This window comes from Chiloscyllium punctatum, chromosome 5, assembly GCF_047496795.1.
Source record: "Chiloscyllium punctatum isolate Juve2018m chromosome 5, sChiPun1.3, whole genome shotgun sequence".
Lineage (NCBI taxonomy): Eukaryota > Metazoa > Chordata > Chondrichthyes > Orectolobiformes > Hemiscylliidae > Chiloscyllium > Chiloscyllium punctatum.
In genome coordinates this window covers 90,162,962-90,182,756 of record NC_092743.1, presented here as the reverse complement: position 1 = coordinate 90,182,756, position 19,795 = coordinate 90,162,962, and the positions used below count along the sequence as shown (strand labels likewise).

Sequence of the window (19,795 nt, the reverse complement as noted above, 5' to 3'; positions counted from 1 at the left end):
TGGAGAAAGCATCATAGTTTTCAGTTACCTTCTGCGTTGTACACATAAGTGTCATATGTTGATCTGTATCCATGATATAAAGGAACCAATGTCAAAGGCTCGAAGTTCAAGCGAAGGCATAAAGCAACTTTTTGAGTTGAGGAGCAAGGAAGAAAATGGAATTAAGGCCATAATGAGATCAGCACTGACCTTGTTAAGGGCAGATCAAACTCAAGCAGCTAAATGGCCTACTCATGCTTCAATTTCATTGAGAGAAAGTGAGGTGACAAAATACTCATAATGGGCAACATATGGAGACATTTTAGATCTAGCTTGTTGTTTTATTTGTGAAGTTTGTTGAGTGTTCCTCAACTCAATTTCCAACATTAAATTAAACAATGCTCTGAAAGCTGGATTTCTTTAGCCCTATGTTTGTTAAATGAAAAAGATACTATCATCAGCAAGATGGGAAAATGGTTTCATTCTGTGCCATAATGACTCTATGATCTGGAAATTGTAGTTAAGCATCACAATTATATGATGCTTAATGTATTTGTCTCAAATTTCTCCATCCACTATTTGCAGAGGCATTAAACCCATTTATTCTAAATGCATGAACACACCAACCATATTTCCAGGCTCATGTTGTGATGACCCTGGAGCAGAACTGCTGTTGAACTACATGGTTACTGTTTCATGCAATCCAAAAACCATTTATTTCATTGCATGCCCTCCTCTTGTCTTAAACTTGCAGATCCAAGATTTTCCGTCTCAGTCTGCCTCTTTCTACTTCACTTCTCACTGCAAATGGAAGTCCAACCCATAATGCCACAGCCCTCACCACTTTGGATCTGGTAAGGAGGCAAATTCCAAATCCACCCCCACTGGAACAGGAATTGAATCCCTTGCCCTCCAATCTGTTCGCCACCTGCCCTCCAAAGAGTCCAAGTTACTTTGACAAATTTTATATGCTTATCACCAACTGCGATTCTGGCTAGTGATGGTAGAGATTGTGATTTTCTTTCCAACGTATGGCTGACCAGGAATCTCTCTTGCTCTCTCTATAACCACATGACCTGGCTGTGCGGTGGAAGGATTTACAAGTTGAGCCTGAATCTTTTCGGCCATGTTACAAATGCACATTCTTGACCACCAAGTCCTGGAGTGGCACTTGAAGCTAGATGCTCAAAGGCAGAAGCACTAACCACTAGGCTACAAGACTTCCTCACTCCTTAAGAGTTACAGTATTGCAAAAAATAAAAACCTGTCAAAATACAAAATGCAATCAAAAATTGCAATATTAAAGCTCCAAATCATGAACTTTATGTTCGTGTTGGAAACTAATAAAATGAAGAGAAATGTATTAGGCATTTGAAGTATGCTATATTGCTTACAGAGGCTGCATAAGAGTTTGGAATCAGCTGTGCATATCCTACTTTCTATTGGTCAGCCAATTTGATATTATTTTCTTTTGGAAGCAATTTTAACTTTAGACCATTTTAGTTTGGTCTAGTTAGTACTAAATTGAATCTAACAACAACAGAATAGCTGTAGTAAGCCAATCCTCATCATATATTGGCATTTGCCATGTTTAAAAGCTCCTGCATATTTTGGGAAGTAAGTACCTTTTACTGAGCAAGTTTAACAAACATAAAAAATAGGGGATAGTGCAGGATACTACAGAAATTAAACATGAATCTTTCCTGAACTCTTCTATAGGAGGAAAAAAATTATCAGGCATTAAAAGAATGGTACATTTTTAAAGTTTTCTTTGCAAACATTCTTTTACTGTACAGGGCTGAGAAGAAAGTGGTTGAACTGGTAGTCATGATTTATTCAATCGGGCCACTGATGGGTTGTTCGTTTGATCAATGTGGGAAGGTGAAGCATAGGGCGATATATGGGCAATAGCGGGACTGTGGACACAGGATTGTGAGCTGATGTGATGGTACTTTCAGAAACCAGAACAGGCAGCCCAACCTATAAAAAGGACACAGGTGTCAGTTCAGGACAGACCTGAATAAAGCCTGAACCCAGCAATTTTCACTATAAAGCTCTCAAAAAGAGAAGTTAAAAATTATTTCTTCATTGTGCCAAGGGAGAGCAATTTTTTTGATGCTCTATTTCATTGGCCTTTGGTTAATTCTGAATTTAAATAATGATCCAAATTTATGTTAGAACGCCCAAAATAGAGAATGTGCTGATTGTCCAGGATTCCTTTAAATTACAGGATTGGGTCTATTATTAATATAAGTTGTATTTTGTTTTTACAAATTGCCATCAGATAGTAAAGACCTTGATTATTGCTAAAAAAAAGACACATTTTGTCCCAGATTTTTGTCTTGTACTCATCAGCACATTTTACAAGAATTACCAAAGTAAATTACAAAGTATAAAAGCAAATTACTGCAGATACTGGAATCTGAAACCAAAAGAGAAAATGCTGGAAAATCTCAGCAGGTCTGGCAGCATCTGTAAGGAGAAAAAAGAGCTGCCATTTCGAGTCTAACTGACCCTTTGTCAAATTTTCTCTTTTGGTCTCAGATTCCAGCATCCACAGTGTGGGGATATAGGTAAAGTAGTGCTACTTCTGCAATTATAATTACTTATGCAAGGTAAATGAACTCACAACAATGTGTAATTGTTTCAACTAAGAGCTGAGTCAACTAGAATGCAAACTATGTGGAGGAAATACATAATTGTTTTTGTATTAGCTAAAATTGTATGCAAGAATGAAACGTGACTGCAAAACAATCGTAGATGTTACAGACAAATAGATAAGGTGCTGTGAGGTTGTAGGTTAAGCCAGATATGCTTGCACAAGCAGTAGTTATAAGCATCTGTTTCCCACTTTTATAGAAACACAGGAACAAACCCCAATTAAAAGGTCATAAGGATCAGTATGGTTGGGCAAAGCACAGATGGAGGGAGTAGATAATACCTAACAATGGGGCACAGCGGGATGTGGTCAAACGGCCTTGTGAGGCCAGAAAGAAGCATTTTGTCACAGACAAGGCCGGATAAGGCAAGAGATAAACAGGAGTAATGGGTGCTGGTCTTAGAGAAGTGGAAGATGTAAACGGGGAGGAGCAATGGGATAAAAAAAAAGGAACCAAATTACATAAATATCGTGTATTCGTTGAATTCACTGTGTGTGTGTCCCTGCCTTGTAGACAGTGGACATCGCACCCTCTTGCAAGGATAAAATAAATGATACTACTGATTCAGATCTTGTCTCGGACTGAAATTATTGAAGTGAGTGAGCTTTGTTTCTCACACGCAGTAATTTGCTTTTATCCAGTGTTTAACCCACTGCCACCTCTCTTCCAGGAATGCCTACCCTGAAGAAATACTGCTCTTCTCTCTGACACGATTTTCGTTTGTCTCTCTCCCCCGTCCACCTTCACTGCTTTCCTTTTCTCTCTCAGTGTTAGACAAGGTATTTACTAAGACTCGCTTCCACAGCCATATATCCTTCCTCAGTGACCAGCTTTGACAAAGGTCAGTTAGACTCGAAACATCAGCTCTTTTCTCTCTTTACAGATGCTGCCAGACCTATTGAGATTTTCCAGCATTTTCTAAATTACAAAGTATACTGTGTGAGAAGAGAGTGCTGATTGCTTGGCAAGTGGACTCTACTTGGTCAGGGCATTGCCACAGACAATATATCAGTTGGGTGATGACTAACAATTAACTGTTAAGCTTTGTTTAAACTTAAATCAAATAGGTTGGCTTTGATAGGTCAATGCATTCTCCTGGGCCAGAGGCTGTTAACTATTAGGTTCAGTTGAAACAGCACAATGAATGTACACATTCTTTCTGATGCAAAGAACAAGCTTTGTGTATTAATACATGTTGTGTCCATATCACACAAGAACACCACACTGCAAACACGAATGTTAATATTAAATGTGTTGTTAACACAAGATGAAACATTTCATCCCTCTTTTTTAAGGAATATTCTTACAAAATTGTAATTCAAATCTTTGGTCAATAGTTGAATTAGGAAACAAAGCACTTGGATGTCTCAAAAAAAATACTAGTTGCTGCCACCCTGTATTTACTTTCTTGCTTCCTCTAATGGCAAATCCCCCTCCTCCCAGAAATGACCTTTCTGCTGGCCACTTGCCAACAGACTCACTGACCTTGTGCTGGCTCCAGTCCAGCAAGCTGCACCAGGCCACTAACTCCCCAACTCCAACTCTCTGAGGCCAAAGGTTTTGGCCTCCATGCTCTAAAGGATAAGGCGTGTTGTCAGTGCTGTCTGTCACTCAGGCACCTAACAGTTAAAATCCCCCCACTACTGTTCTTTACCCCACAGTAAACCTCAAGGAATCTATTGCATCAGGAATTAATTATGGAAAGACGGCTAGAAGAAGGTGATGGGAATTTACATGTGCAATTGTCTTTTAGCTGCTCTGTACTTTAACAGTTATAAGACGCATCATGTCTTAAAGGCCAAACACACCAAAATATTTCTTTGGAGCTGCTCACTTCTGCAGAAGTCCAGCACAAACTCCAATGTTACACCCAATTTGGTTTCTGCCTGATTTTCAGTGGCTGAGCAGCAGCAGCATTGAGATCACAGCCTTTATACACACTCTGTTCAGTCAGTGTCCTACCAGTTCCATCCTGCTGGTACTGAAGCGTTTCTTGTCAAGCGCCGTTTGTTCAACACTTTCGATTTCCTTTTCAGCAAAGCTGGCAAAATTTCTGGAATTCAAGTCCATTGAGCTATTAGTTAGATAAGTGGTGGCTGTTTCACAGTCAAAGGCAATAGTTCATTGCTTGCGCTGAACTTCAAGCGAAAGTCCCACCAACTGGCTATAGTTAACAAAACACTTTGAATAATTGTCGTAAGTAAATAATTTGCTTCTTATTATCCTGCAATTCTTCTCAGCACCTGAAGAAAGTCAAAATCACCCCATTTATCCTTCACTCCTGATCATTATTCAGTGGCATGATGGGAAGCCTCTGAATCATGTTCTGACTGAAAGTATGAGATGAATTGACTACAATTCCTGATCATGGAACCACAGAAGCTCTGCCTCTAGACAGCTATTATTGTACATAAATAGCATTGGTACCTACCTGACAAACTGAAAGAAATGCCCAAGCATGCCTTGTCCATAAAAAGCTATAATTTGATTGATTACTACCCCATAAGCCTATTTTTAATTCTCACTAGTGTGACGGGAGTGTTGAAAAATGTGTTGCTGGAAAAGCGCAGCAGGTCAGGCAGCATCCAAGGAGCAGGAGAATCAACGTTTCGGGAATAAGGCCTTCTTCAAGGGCTTATGTCCGAAACGTCGATTCTCCTGCTCCTTGGATGCTGCCTGACCTGCTGCGCTTTTCCAGCAACACATTTTTCAGCTCTGATCTCCAGCATCTGCAGTCCTCACTTTTTCCTGACAGGAGTGTTGTCCACATTGCTGTAAGTGACCGACAATGTATTCACTGATGCTGAGCTCAGTTTCAAACGAGCCACTTGGCTTCAGTACAAAGCCTTGGGCTAAACATGAACAAAACAGTTGAACTCCAGTGGTGTGACGACAGTGACTGTCTTTGAAATCAAGACAGAATTTGACTGAGTGTGGCACCAAGGACCCCTAACAAAACTGGTCAACGAAAACGAGGAAGAAGACTTCCCATTGGTTGGAGTCACTCTTATACAAAAGGAGATTGGGTGTGGTCGTTGGAAGGCAATCAGCTCCAAGACATCTCTGCAGGAGTTCCTCAGGCTGGTGCGCTCGGCACAAACATCCTCAACTGCTTCAATGACATTCCTATTTAAAGATCAGAACTGTGAAAAACCATTAATAACTGCACAATGTTCAGCACTATTCACAACTCCTCAGATACTGAAGCAGCTGATATCTGCATGTAGCAAAGTTTGGACATCATTCAGGCTTCAGGTGATAAATCTCAAGTACTATATACATATGCAGCATAAATGCTAGTGAATGACCATCTTTAACAAGAGCAATTCTAACCACCTTCTCTTGATATTTAATAACTTTACTGCAATCAATTCCCCTATATGAATATCCTTTAGCTTAAAAGTGAATAGAAACTTAACTGGATATGAGATTCCTAATTGCCTTTGAAAAGTTAATGATAAGTCCCTTCTTGATCACATTAGTTCATCTGTTGAAAATATATCTGCAATGTTCTTAGGGTAGAGTTTCAGAATTCTGATTCAGCAACAATGAAGGAATAACGACAGTCAGGATAGTATGTGAGAATAGGACAGCAAATTGTAAGCAGTGGTATTCCCATAGGCCTGCTATCCTTGTTCACTTAGACATTAGAGGCTGTAGGTTTGGGAAGTCCTGCTGAAGGAGCCTTGATGAGTTGCTGCAGTACATCTTGTCGATGGTACACACCGCTGAGATAAGGAAGAGAATGTTGAATGGGGAACCAATCAAGTAGGTTGCTTGTCCAGATTAGTGTTGTGCTTCTTGAGTACAGCTGGAGCAACAAAACCAGTGGACAATACTCCATCACATTCCTAAACTGAGCTTTGTCCATGGTGAAAAAGACTTTAAGTCAGGAATTGAGTTCCTCACTGCAAATTACCCAGCCTATGACCTACTCTTAAATTCATAGTGTTCATGCAGCAAAGGAGAGTTAGAATGTGGCGCTAGTGGAATTTGAATTCAATGAATAAAATCTGGACATGTAACCTAATCTTAGTAATGGTGATCATGAAACTATCATTGATTATTGAATGAACCAATCCAGTCATTTAAGAAAGGAAATCTGACATTATCTTTCATTCTAGATACACAATATTGTAGTTGACTGTTAACTGCCCTCTGAAATAGTCAAGCAATCCATTCAGCTCCAGGGCAATTAGGGTTGGGTGATTAATGCGGGCCTTACCAGTGATGTCACATCCAGTGAGTGAATATAGAGAATGAAGTGCAGTTTAAGGCCTGAGGTGTTTATTCAGTGTCACTTAAGTTCCAATAAGATGATTCCATGAGCATAACCCTTGCAAAGATCTTAATGCAGGGCCTTGGTGTAACTATCATCGAGAGTATTGTATGCTAGTTTTGTTTTCTTACCTGAGGATATATTTTCCATTGAGAGAGTGCAGAGGAGATCCACCAAACTGATACTGGGGATAGTTGGACTATCCTTTGAGGAGACATTAGTTTAACTGGGCTTATATAACTGAAGAACGACATCCTTACATCTGAACTCAAGTCTTCTTGCAATGAAAGCCAATAGATCATTTGCCTTCCTAATTTTTTATTGCACTTGCTAGTCTACTTTCATTATTTGGTGTACAAGAGTCCAACTAGAGCTCAGAAGGCACAGAAAGGACCTGATTGAAAGGTATAAAATTCTAACATGGCTGACAGATTACTTGTAAGGAGGAGGTTTTGCCTGGTTGTGGAGTCTATAAACAGTGGACACAGTCTCAGGACACAGAATAAACCATTTAGAATTGTGATATGGAAACATTTCTTCACTCAAAGGATTGTGAACCTGTGTAACTCTCTACCAGAGAAGGTTGCAGAGATCAAATTATTGAATATACTCAGGAATTGAGAATTTTTTTTTTCAGACTTTCAATGCATCAAAGGATATGAGGAGAAAGTGGGAATATGGCATTGAGATAGAGGATCACCAAAAATCATTTGATAGGCAGAACAGGCTCAAAGGGCCAAATGGCCTACTCCTGCTCCTAGTTTCTCTTTTTCAATGTTTCTATGTTTTTTGACAACATCCAGAATAAATCACCCCACTTGATTGGCACCACATTAACAAATATTCACTCACTCCACTGTTCAGTAAGAGTAGTGAATACCATCTACAAGATACAATTTACAAGGTTCCGTAAACAATACCTTCCAAACCCCCAACTACTATCATCTAATAGGACAAAGGCAGTAGATACATGGGAGCACCACTGACTGCAAGTTCTCTCCAAGCTACTCACTGACTCGGAAATATGTTGCTATTACTTTAGTGTTACTGAGTCAAAATCCTGAAATTTCCTGCCTAACAACATTGTGAGTCTGCCTACAGCACATGGCCTGCATCTGTTCAAGAAGGCAGCTCACCACAAGCTTCTCTGTGACAACTAGGGATCGGCAATAATTACTGGTTCAGCCAGTGACATCTACATCCATGAATTCTTAAAAATCCAGTCCTTTGGCATTTCTTGTTTTCTGGTCACCAATTTATTCTTCTTAATTCTAATCTTGCTTTTCTAATCTAATTCGTTGTTGACTCATGACATTTTCTGTGTTAGTGTAAGTACCTTTGGACTATCTATTTGTTTTAAACCCTTTGTTTAAAGATTATTCAGTCAAGTACTGAATATATATGGTCCTCAAGTACAGAGTAGAGCAACATTATTTAAACAGGCAAAACATATCCGCTCTTACATGCCAGGAATTAAAATCTACAAGTGGAGCAATAAAATGCATCGCAGTCTAGCAGAGACTTAACCATAAAATGTAAAATTTATAAATAGAAACATGAATTCCAAAAAGAATCAATGTAAAAATAAATTGCTGCAAGCATTCTTGAAATATGTTTGTACTGTACAGCTAAAGGAATGAAATGTAAATTGCGTTCAATTCTGGTCACCTCATTACAGGAAGGATGTGGAGGAATTGAAGAGAGTGAAGAAAAGGTTTACCAGGATGCTGCCTGGATTAGAGGAGATGAGTTATAAGGAGTGGCTAGAAAAACTGAGTTTTTTCTCTGGAGCAGTGGATTCTGAGGGAGACTTAAGAGAAGTCTATAAGGTTATGACATGTATATATAGGGTTGACAGTCAGAATCTTTTTTCCAAGAGTTGAAATGTCTGATACTGGGGGTATGCATTTAAGGTGTGAGGGGGAAAGTTCAAAGGAGTTGTGAGGGGCAAGTCTTTTACACTGAAAGTAGTAGGGGTCTGGAATACACTGCCACAGGTGTTGGTGAATGCAATTACAATAGGGGCATTTAAGGAGATTTTAGATAAGCACATGAATATGCAAAGCATGGAGGGGTATGGACCAAAGGCAGGCAGAAGGGATTAGTTTAATTTGGCGTCATTTTGACAGAACATCATGGGCCGAAGGGCCTGTAGTTGTTCTGTACTGTTTTATGTTATATGTTCTAAATTTGAAAATGCAAAGGCATTTGGGTATTGTGTTAGTATTATTCCTGTATGCGTTCTCAGTTGATATATCAGAGTCATTTTGAGTATTTTACCTGCATCTGACTATAAATTCCCATAGAATAGCTTTCATCTTCTTATTGACTCTAGAATCAGAAACCTTCATGCATTCTTTGATTTCTTCCAAATCTTCTTCCTAAATAAGAAGTTGAGATAATGGATACAACTGTCAAGCTCCTTCGTCTTTTTTGTGGGGTTAAGCCCACTATATTGTAACCAGTTTGCCTCTTAAATAATCATTGCCAAATGTGCCACTGATACTTAAACTTCAGTTTCACATCCACTTTCACACTTGGGATCTAACTGTACAGTGTACACAAAAGGCTCTGACATATACATATGCCTCATGCAGATGATATGGATTCTGTAGAGAAGCAAATACACAATTCATTATAGTTGGCCAACAATCTGAGTCGATAACCAATTAACATTCAGTTCCCCAGTAATACAGATATCGATTTCTGCTTGACAGTAAAAATTGTGGTCTGCTTCATGGATGTCTGCAAAGATCAAGGCAGTGATAGAGCGATTGTAGTGTTGGGAAAGGAGTGTTGTGGAAGCCAGAAGCTTTGATAATGCAGAGATTGTGGTAAAGTTAATGGTGGGATCCTATTTAAATTGATCATTCTGCCTGGTCCACAGTCAACCAGCCAGGTTGAGTGGCTGTTGAGTGGAAAGGTCAAACTGGAAGGATAGCGTAAAGAAGGGAGGAAGAGGAAGATCACAGGTAGGTGTTGAAGGGATCATGAGAGATAGGGATATTAGGCACTCCTGCTCGCTGGGCCCACAAGCAATGTTAGCAAAGATATTTACTGGATCCAATCCCACACTCATTTCAGTTACAAATCACTGGGGAAATCACAGCTGCTTAAAAGTAGCATATTGAAATAAGTGACCTGCCCTTCCAGGCACAGTTAGTCATCCAAACCCCATGTCAATGCCCTCATCACCACAATTGACCCTAATTGAAACTGGAAATAAGTAGATTTGAAACAAGTTGGTATTGGGTTTCAGACTTTTGACATTTCAACCACCTTTTATGCCCCTCTCCCAGGTGGGTGGAATTGAGGGAAGGGTGTTTCTTGCAGTTATGCAGGAGGAGAGTTGGTAGTAGTTGGATGAGTGGTAGTTGGGTCAATGTCTCAGTCAGTGTAGGGACAGATTGAAATGGGGGGAAGAAGGATGAGGAATATAATAAAAGATCACATGGTGGGGGGCACATCAAGATTCCAAGATGACAATGGAGAGGAGGGTATTAGGGGAAGTTAGAATCTTGGAGCAGGATGTTGACTGGTTTGTGAAGTCAGGAGGAATTCCTGTTCTGCATGGTTCACAAACAGGTCTGTATCCTATGGATACAATCCTAGCCCCAGTGCCCCATTCCACCCACCAACCTTCCTTTTAGCAGCTTCTTTCAAAAGCTCAAACTGAGCAAGATGCCAGCTGAGATTGACTCTTGTTCAATCACACACCTCCCTCTCTACCTTTGTAGCAGAAGAGAGGGCAGATTTGAGGTGGCTGAGGTTGGATGAGAAACTTTCAAAGCATTAACTTTTCACATGACCTAGGAGTTAAATTTACCCCAGGAGAGCGGAGAAGAACACTGCTATGTGGAAAGGAGAAAAGGTTGATCCATTATGGACAGACAAATTATTGAGAGAGGGTCAGAGGGAAAGTCAACAAGATCAGAGGAGATGGAAGAAATTAATTATTAGATAGTTTTCAAAAAACACGAACAAGCCTGTCAGCAATTTTGTCCAGGACGTTAGAACTGTGCAGTCGAAAGATTTGGTCCTCCCAGTGACTCTTGACATACATGCAAGGTTTCTTGTTATTAAATGGCAAATAGTAGTAACATCTGCAAACAAAAGAAGGAACCCAGTTAGGATCAGTTAGCACATTTGTTACTTGTGTTTTACTATCTGAGACAAAGATTTCAGGGAGACTGAGGACCAGGAGAGTCAAAGCTAAAAGTTATGTTTTGGCCCTATCTTCCACATGGTTTCCTTGTCTGGATTAACAGAAACAGAAAAACTTGTGTTTACAGAATTATCATTGGAATTCTCTGCCCTTCTTCAGTTCCAATTCTTCCTTAATTTTCATCATACCACCATTGGCCAGGCCCTAAACTCTGAAATATCCCCCTCCACCCTCCAATTCTCCTTTTGAGACACTCCTTAAAGCCAACCTCTTTGACCAAGCTTTTTGACATCAGTATGAATTTCTCCTCAGCCAATGATGCCCCTGGAAAGTGCCCTGGGACATTTTACTGTGTTAAAGGCAAGTACACAAATTTAAGTTGCTGCTATCCCTGTAAAAAAAATTCAAAAGCATACACAGTGAGGCAAATTAGACAAAATAGAAGTCAAGCCATAGAAGAATGTATTTGGGAGGTGACCTAAATTTGGTCAAAGATGGTTTTTAAGAAAGGAAGGATGCAAGGGAGGTAGCACCTTCAGCATTGAGTGTTTAAATGAGTGAAGCCGTTGGTGGGGCTAAAGGAGGGAGACACAAGAGGCCAAAAGCAGAGGAATGGAATGTTTGGGGAATGGATTTATAGAACTGGAGAGGTTAGGGAAATGGAGGAGCAACAGCATGAGGAGGATTTCAGCACAATCCATTGGGTGACTTGGACTTAATACAGATCATCTAGGGTAGTGGTGATGGTTGAACAGAATTTAGTGCACGTTAAAATACAAATGGCAGTGTTTTGAATGAGATAATGTTTATAGAGTATAGAGGATTGGGTGTCAGACAAGAGATTTTGAAGTCGCAAGAGTTTAGCATTAGAAATACTTCACATTATATTTTGTAATCCATTTTTAAAAGCAATCATGCTGAGTATTTGGTGCCTGCCATATTGGAGATCTAGGGACAGCATATTGGTGGCTGGATATTGGTGGCAAGAATTGATGGCTGGGTTTTGGTGGCTGGATATTGATTGATGTGCCTTAGGGCCACTGTGATCTTCCAAAATCATTCTAATTGCTTTCAGAAATTGGAGAGCACTTTCCTAGAATGCTTTTCTTCTGAATTTGCTTCAGTTTTATCTTTCATTTATTTTTGTACTAGCTCCAGGAATTGAGAATCGTAAATTCAAAGTCATTATGGCACAGGGGGACCATTTACTCTATCAAAGTCTTGCTAGCATTTTACAGGACAATGTTGTCAGTCCCAGCCTGATGCTCTTTTTATTTCCCTTAACAGTTCATTATCGAATTTCTCTTTGAAATTGTTGACTGTCTGTCCTCCACTGTATTTTAATTAGTGAGATTAATAGGATAATGATATTTAGTTATGATGTGATTGCATAGGACAGACTTGAGCTACTTGACCTAACATCCATCATTTCCATATGTTTGCATTAAAGATTTAAGTGGGTCATTGTTCGACAGGAATTTGTGTCCATTAGCACATTCACCATGCTCACAATAGTATAGACAATTTTTCAGTATCTCAGGTGTCCCATTGTAACCAGCATAGCATTATGCTAACTGCTGATCACAAACACTTGGCTGAGCTCGTTTGGTGAAGGAGGATGGAATTTCAATGCTCTGGGATTACCATTGGCATAAGCCTGTTGTTGGCATTTGAAATGTAAATACAATGGTGGGACTGCACATAAAGTAGAATTTTGGAACTGGTTTTGGTTTTGAAGCTAGCCCATAAGGAGGCTAGTTTGACAATCTCCCTTCGAGACTTTGGTTTAAGTGATTTGGAGATGCCGGTGCTTCATCACCTGATGAAGGAGCGTCGCTCCGAAAGCTAGTGTGCTTCCAATTAAACCTGTTGGACTATAACCTGGTGTTGTGTGATTTTTAACTTTGGTTTAAGTGCTTAGTCTTTACAGATACAGGAACTCGTCTCGCATAATTTTACCCATTTCCTGCCACACAAATCAACTATACAAAAAAGCAGCTAGCACTGAAGTTGCACTTCAATCAGTTGACTTTGATTTGCATAATCTGAGGATGCAGCACACAGATGGGTGCAATAAATATTTTCTCAACCAACACTTGTTTACAAAATCAAGAGTTTTTGTCTGGGAGTGAACAATATCATTTACTTTTCAGTTTTATCACATATGATTTTGGTAAAAGGCATTAAGTCAAAGGCAAAGAAGGAAACCTCCTGCTAATGACTAGCTATTGCCCCTACCTTGGGTGATGAATCAGTACTCCTTCATGTTGAATACCAATTAGAAGAAGCCCCAAGGCTGACAGGGTCACAGAATTGACTCTGGTTGGGGCACTCCAATCTTCATCACCAAACCGGCTCAGAAGCACCACTGCTGAAGTCCCAAAGAACTTACCTGCCAGATTGGGTTTGCAGATGTAGAGAGGAAGCCAACAAGAGGGAAAAGTAAACTATTGAACTTGTCTTCAATTATCTACCTGTCACAGATATGTCTGTCCAGGATTGTTTTTGGTAGGAGAGACCACCTTACAAACCTGTGAAGACAAAGTACCTTCCTTATTTGAAAGATGATGCTCTCCATGATGTTGTGTGACACTACCACCATGCTAAATGGGACAAATTTCAATCAGATCTAGCAACTCAAAACGGGGTAGCCATGAGATGCTGTCAGCCCTGAACTGTATTCAACTGTAAACTGTAAACTCATAACCTGGCATATCAACCACTCTACCATTAACTTCAAGCCTGGGTATCAACCCTATCCACTAAGGAGTGCAGGAAGACACGTCAAAAACAACAAAAGGAAAACTTCAAAATGAGGCGTCAACATGGTGAAGAAATAAACACAAGGCCACTTGCATGCTAAGCAGTGAGAGTAGTAAGTGATAGACAAGGCTAAGCAATTCCTGATGAAGGGCTTTTGTCCGAAACGTCGATTCTCCTGCTCCTCTGATGCTGCCTGACCTGCTGTGCGTTTCCAGCACCACACTCCCAACTAAGCAATTCCATAACCAATTGATCAAATCTAAGCTCTTTAGTCCTGCCACATTTAGTCATAGATGCAAGCAGACAATTAAAAAACTCACTGAACGCTATCAAAAGTGCTGTAAAACATGCTGCTCACAAGCACTCTGCTATTGGCCTCATTAAACCTTTGGTCCAAATGTGGACAAAAGAGCTGAATTCCAGAGGTAAGATTAGAATGACAGCTCTTAGCATCAAAGCCCTATTTGATGGGGCAGCACAGTGGCTCAGTGGTTAGCACTGCTGCCTCAAAGTGCCAGGGCCCCAGGTTTGATTCCAACCTCAAACGACTGTCTGTATGGAGTTTGCACATTCTCCCTGTGTCAACGTGCATTTGCTCCAGTTTCCTTCCACAATCCAAAGATGTGCAGGTTGGGTGAGTTGGCTGTGCTAAATTGCCCATTGTGTTCAGGGATATATAGGTTAGTTTCAGAGGTCTGGGGTAAATATAGGGTAGGGGGATGGGTCTGGATGGGTTACTCTTCGGAGGGTCAGTGTGGAATTGTTGGACTGAAGGGACTGTTTTCACACTGTAGAGCTTCTGTGATATAAGTCATGGCATTGAGAAGCTAAGCAAATCTGGAGTCAATGGGAATCATTCTCATTGGAGTCATACCTGACACATAGGAGGATGGTTGTGGTTGTTGGAGGCCAATCATTTCAGACACAGAATATCACTGCAGGAGTTCCTCATAGGAGCCCCACCATTTTTCTTCCAATGTTAGGCTAGAACAGAGATTTTTCTGAAGGTTGCACATTGGTTAGTACCATTGATGATACCTCATGTAGTAAAGTATACTTGTCCAAATGCCCAAAGGTACCAAGATTCAGCTAATACCCAGGCTTAGGCTGATATGTGGCAAGTAACATTTGCATCACACATGATCAACTCCAACAAGTGAGAGTTGGACCATCATCCTTTGGCAACTTTGAATTCTCCACTATCAACAACCTGTGGGTTACCACTGTCTAGAAACTGAACTGGATTTATGTAAATAAATAATGTGGCTTCAAAACCGGGTCAGAAGTTAGAGATTTTGTCATGGGTAGTTCATGTCCTGACTCTCTAAAATCTCTTTGCATGCAAGGCACAAATCAGGTGTGTGATGGAAAACTCATCACTCGCCTGGATAAATGTAGCTCCAAAATCAGTCAAGAAATTCAGCACCATTCAGGAGAAAGCAGTCCACTTGACTGGCAAGCTGTCAGCAATCCAGCACTCTCTCTGCCACCAGTGCAGTGGCAGCAGTGTGCATTATATACTAGTTGCAGTGACTCACCAAGGTTCCTTCAACAGCAACCTCCAAACCTGCAACCCCTACCACCTAGAAGGACAAGGGCAGCAGATTCATGGAAGTAGCTTTCCCTCAAAATGATATTTTATTCTGACTTGGAGCTTTATCATTTTTCCTTCACGGATGCTGAGTCAAAATCCTGGAAGTTCCTATCAAACATCACAGTGCATTACATGGGCTGCAGTGGTTCCAGAAGTCAGCTCACCAACACCAAGAACAAGTATGAATGAGTAATAAATGCCAAGCTAATGACACCCACACAATGTGACTGAAAAGAAAATGAATAGATATTGAACTCCACCTGTTGCCTTCAGTTAGTAATGGTTTCTCAGGGGTGCTCATTGACTTGTTGGACTGAGACATATCACCCAGTCCCCTGCCATACAACAGAGATACAGTTTCACCCTCATTCACTTCTGGTTGTCGCCTTTTGGTTGGACTGGCTGGAACAACTCCATCTATGGTATTTCCATAATTCCCTGCAAAGAGGAAATGAAAGATGAAACTTCCCATTTGCACATCTTTCCTTCTAAGCCATTAATGTACATCTTAGCAGTACCTCCTCCTATTGGTAGAAAGAGAGAGGTTTGCAGCTGCCTTTACACTTCTCCTTCGTAAATTTATTGGCCCACGTTTTATTGTCAATGGCAAATGACCAGTACTCGTCACTTGTATCTGCCCACAGATTTTCTCTGGTTTTTTCTTTACATTGGAACTTATGATTATTACAGGATTATTATGGTTATTCATGGAAATATTGGACCTGTCTGATCATAAGTTCAGCAATTTTTTCCACTGATTTTACTGTGAGACATGATTGTTTGGGAAGCTGCTGCTGAGGAAACAGGGAACCAGCAGCCTCTCGATGCCCTGGTTACCATGTGGACAGTAGACATGAGTCATTTGTAAATAACACTAGGCTGATGGTCTCAGCATTCTTGTGATGACTACATATGGGCCACATTGGGAATAGGTAGGAAGCAATCAATTCATGCAAGATATGCTGTAAATTCTTCAAGGAACATTCATCAATTGTTTGAAATGGGTTTATATTCAGTGGATTTATACATTACAATCACACAAACATTTGCTGCAAAACATTATTGGAATAAATGGATAAATGAAAAATCATGGAATATAGATGTGTCAGCCAATGTTGGTATTACATACAAATGCACTAATGTGGTATTATCACCTTCTTTGGTGTCGCTATTTGCCAGTGGCCATAAAGACTGATTGGAAGCAAGCAATTTCCTCTCTGACCATGTCCAATCTGAAGTTAGTGGGATGTAATTCTCCTTTTTTTTATCCTAACCCTCCCTGAGAGAGTGCGATGTATTCAGAGATGTTATTGAACAGTTATTGTAATTACATTTTACAGTTGAAGCGTATGCTTTCTCAATCCGCACTCAGTGATTTCTCAGTGTAGTATCAGCACTGTTCTCACACACTTCAGAATCTACAGATCCGGTAAAACATTGATCATGAAAAATACTGAAACTAACGTAGGAACATAGCAACAGGAGTAAGTCATTCAACTCATCAAGCCTGCTCTATAATTTAGCATAACTATGGTTGGTCAAACGCTTCCATATCATCTAAATGAAGAGACAAACCTGTAACTTCTTACCTAAAGACATCTCAAAGCTGATTGGTTTGTCGCCAATTTTCCTGTCAATCATTGTTGCCTCAAATATTGTACCAAACAGAAGGAAATCTTGGACAGTTTCTTCATCTGACTGGAAAAGACATTTATTCATTAGGCAGTAATTCTGAAAAGATAGTCTAAATAAAGACATTACAGAATCAGTACTTCTTCCAGTCCTTCGTTTCTTAAATGACTTAAACATTTGTGATAAAGCAAAAAAGAACTTTCTAAAACACCCAATTCTGAATTTTCTAAAATGTGAGAATATTTAATTCAATATGAATCAGACTCTGAAACTCCGCCCTACTCTCTAAAGGGTAAACTAAGGCAACACTTAACAAGAAAATACTGTCTCGACAACATTTTTTAAAAATCCAAAATTGAAAATGTAGCCAGACAACTACGTTGGCGGGGAGGGGTTTTAAGAATCCCTATCTACCGGGCAATATCTGTGTTACCTCCCCACTCAGGAACACAGAGAGTGGCTGCTGGCACCCTGTCCAGCCATTGGCTGTTTGTCTCCAAGTAGACTCATAGCTTTCTATTACATTGAGCAACTATAGGCTGCGTTGTAAAAGATAATGGCTCAGAAAAGATGAATGTTGGAAACTGTAATAAGCTCCATCTAACCTGATGAATTCATACAAGCTTGGTTGGGTATAAGGTACAACATTTTAGAATCTCATGGGGTGCTGACCATATCTAAGAGACACCTAAGATTCAGTGACTGTAGCCAGAATCATAGAGGGGCCTGAACGTTGGAGTCGACGGGGCAAAATATAGCAGCATGAGAAATCTAATGAGGCCCATTCCCACATCAGGGCAACTTGTTGCATCTTTTAACTAAGGTCTAGATGAGATTCTTGATAGGCAGTGGTGAGTTCTCATTAGGCAGTGGTGAGTTGTCTATTCAATGGAATTATTGCTTGTAGTTGCTAGTAATCAAGAACCCACAAACTAATACTCTCTGGTTATGTATTGAAATCCCACCATGGCAGATAGTGAAATTTAAATTCACTTTTAAAACTTAGGAATTTAAAACTGGCTTTTTAAATTGCCAATTACTGTAAAAGCCTGACTTTTTTTCAATTCATTAATGAGGGCGTCATTAGCTAGGCCAGCATTTATTGCTCATCCCTCATTGTCCAGAGGGAAGTTGACAATCAATCACATTGCTATGGGTCTGGAGTCATATGTAGGCCAGACCAGGTAAGGATGGTAGTTTCCTTCCCTAAAAGACATTTGTGAACCAGATGGGTTTTCCCCACAATCAACATTGGCTGCATCATCATTAGACTCTTAATTGCTGATTTTCACGGAATTCAAATTCCACCTCTGCTGTGGTAGGAATTGAAAATGGGATCCCAGAGCATTACCTGCATCTCTGGATTAACAACCCAGTGATAATACCACTAGGTCATCGCATCCCCCGGATGTCTTCGCTAATGTCCTGTAAGGAAGGAAATCTGCTATTCTTACCTGGTCTGGCCTGTATTGGACTCTAGATCCACAAAAATATGGTTGATTCTTAACTGTCCTCTGAAGTGTTGAGAGTGTGGTGCTGTAAAAACACAGCAGGTCAGGCAGAGTCCGAAGAGCAGGAGAATCGATGTTTCAGGCATAAGCCCTTCATCAGGAATACTCCTCGGATGCTGCCTGACTGCTGCGCTTTTCCAGCACCACACTCTCGACTCTGATCTCCAGCATCTGCAGTCCTCACTTTCTCCCTGTCCTCTGAAGTGGACCGCACAAGCCACTTATATCAAGGAACTATAGGGGATAGGCAATAAATGCTGCACTCTCCCCCGATGACCACATCACATGAACAAAAAAAATCTTGTTAACTTTACATGTCACCTCATTATTATACAGCTGCTCTTCCTACTACCACAGTGAGCAAATTTGACATCAGTGGTTACCTGGCGACCCCAGCTCCAGCCAATGCCTGTGAAGTGCTGCCATGTTCTTAGCATCAAACAGCAGGATTTATAGCCATCATCAGCAACTGACATTGAAAGGCTGATGCAAGGTTGCTTTGCACAAATGGATAGGAACCCAACTCACAGATTGGGCTAGGCTGTACTAAGACTGCTCACTCACTGTCTTGTCACTCACTCATTTAGCACCTAATTGCATGCTTGCACCATTCCTGCCTTGCCAAATAGTGAACTCATTTAACCAGGCAGTCTGCCATGCTGGTCAGCAGTCTCAGTCAAGTGGGCAGACTTCCTGCTGTACGACAGCGTCAATCTCACACCAGCATCACATGCCAGCAGCTTACACAGCAAACAGACTGCATGTGCAGCAAGCAGGCAGCTATGACTCAAAGTCTTAAGGGAACAATCTTCACTGAAGTACATGGAAGAACCTGTCAAACAGTGGGTCTGGCAGAGTGAATCAAGGGTAGCCTCCAACATCAATCCAGGGGTTTGGACACAGTCAAGTATCCAGCTGTGGTGTTCTTGGTCAGGGAGTCTGTGTCTCTGCAATCTGAGGATTGACTAATGCTCCACAGAATCCAGTCCAGAGGCTCAGACTCACTTGGTTGGGGACAGATATCGGTCAGGGGCCTGGGACATTCTTATCTGTGGCTATCCAGTTGGGTTATGTAAGGGTGTGGGCCACAGTCAGTCCATCAAGTCCTTCAATGGAAGCTAAGGGGAAACAAGAGTTTTGGAGGTTGCAAGGGGATCACTGCCTTGGAAACAGGCCCAGGGACATAATCATGAGAGTTGGGGACTGTAGGCT

At 40.7% G+C, this 19,795-nt stretch overlaps 1 protein-coding gene across 1 annotated transcript in view; it reads right to left on the bottom strand.

Annotated features, from left to right (window-relative positions):
* Nucleotides 1-19,795, bottom strand: part of fer1l6 (fer-1 like family member 6) — a gene marked incomplete at its 5' end in the record, with an annotated part of 129,348 nt that overhangs the window by 83,243 nt on the left and 26,310 nt on the right. The window contains 5 exons of the mRNA XM_072569593.1: nucleotides 4,602-4,692; nucleotides 9,199-9,299; nucleotides 10,901-11,021; nucleotides 15,701-15,878; nucleotides 17,030-17,138. Coding sequence (XP_072425694.1) covers nucleotides 4,602-4,692; nucleotides 9,199-9,299; nucleotides 10,901-11,021; nucleotides 15,701-15,878; nucleotides 17,030-17,138 — 600 coding nt within the window. The remainder of the gene's footprint in view (nucleotides 1-4,601; nucleotides 4,693-9,198; nucleotides 9,300-10,900; nucleotides 11,022-15,700; nucleotides 15,879-17,029; nucleotides 17,139-19,795) is intronic.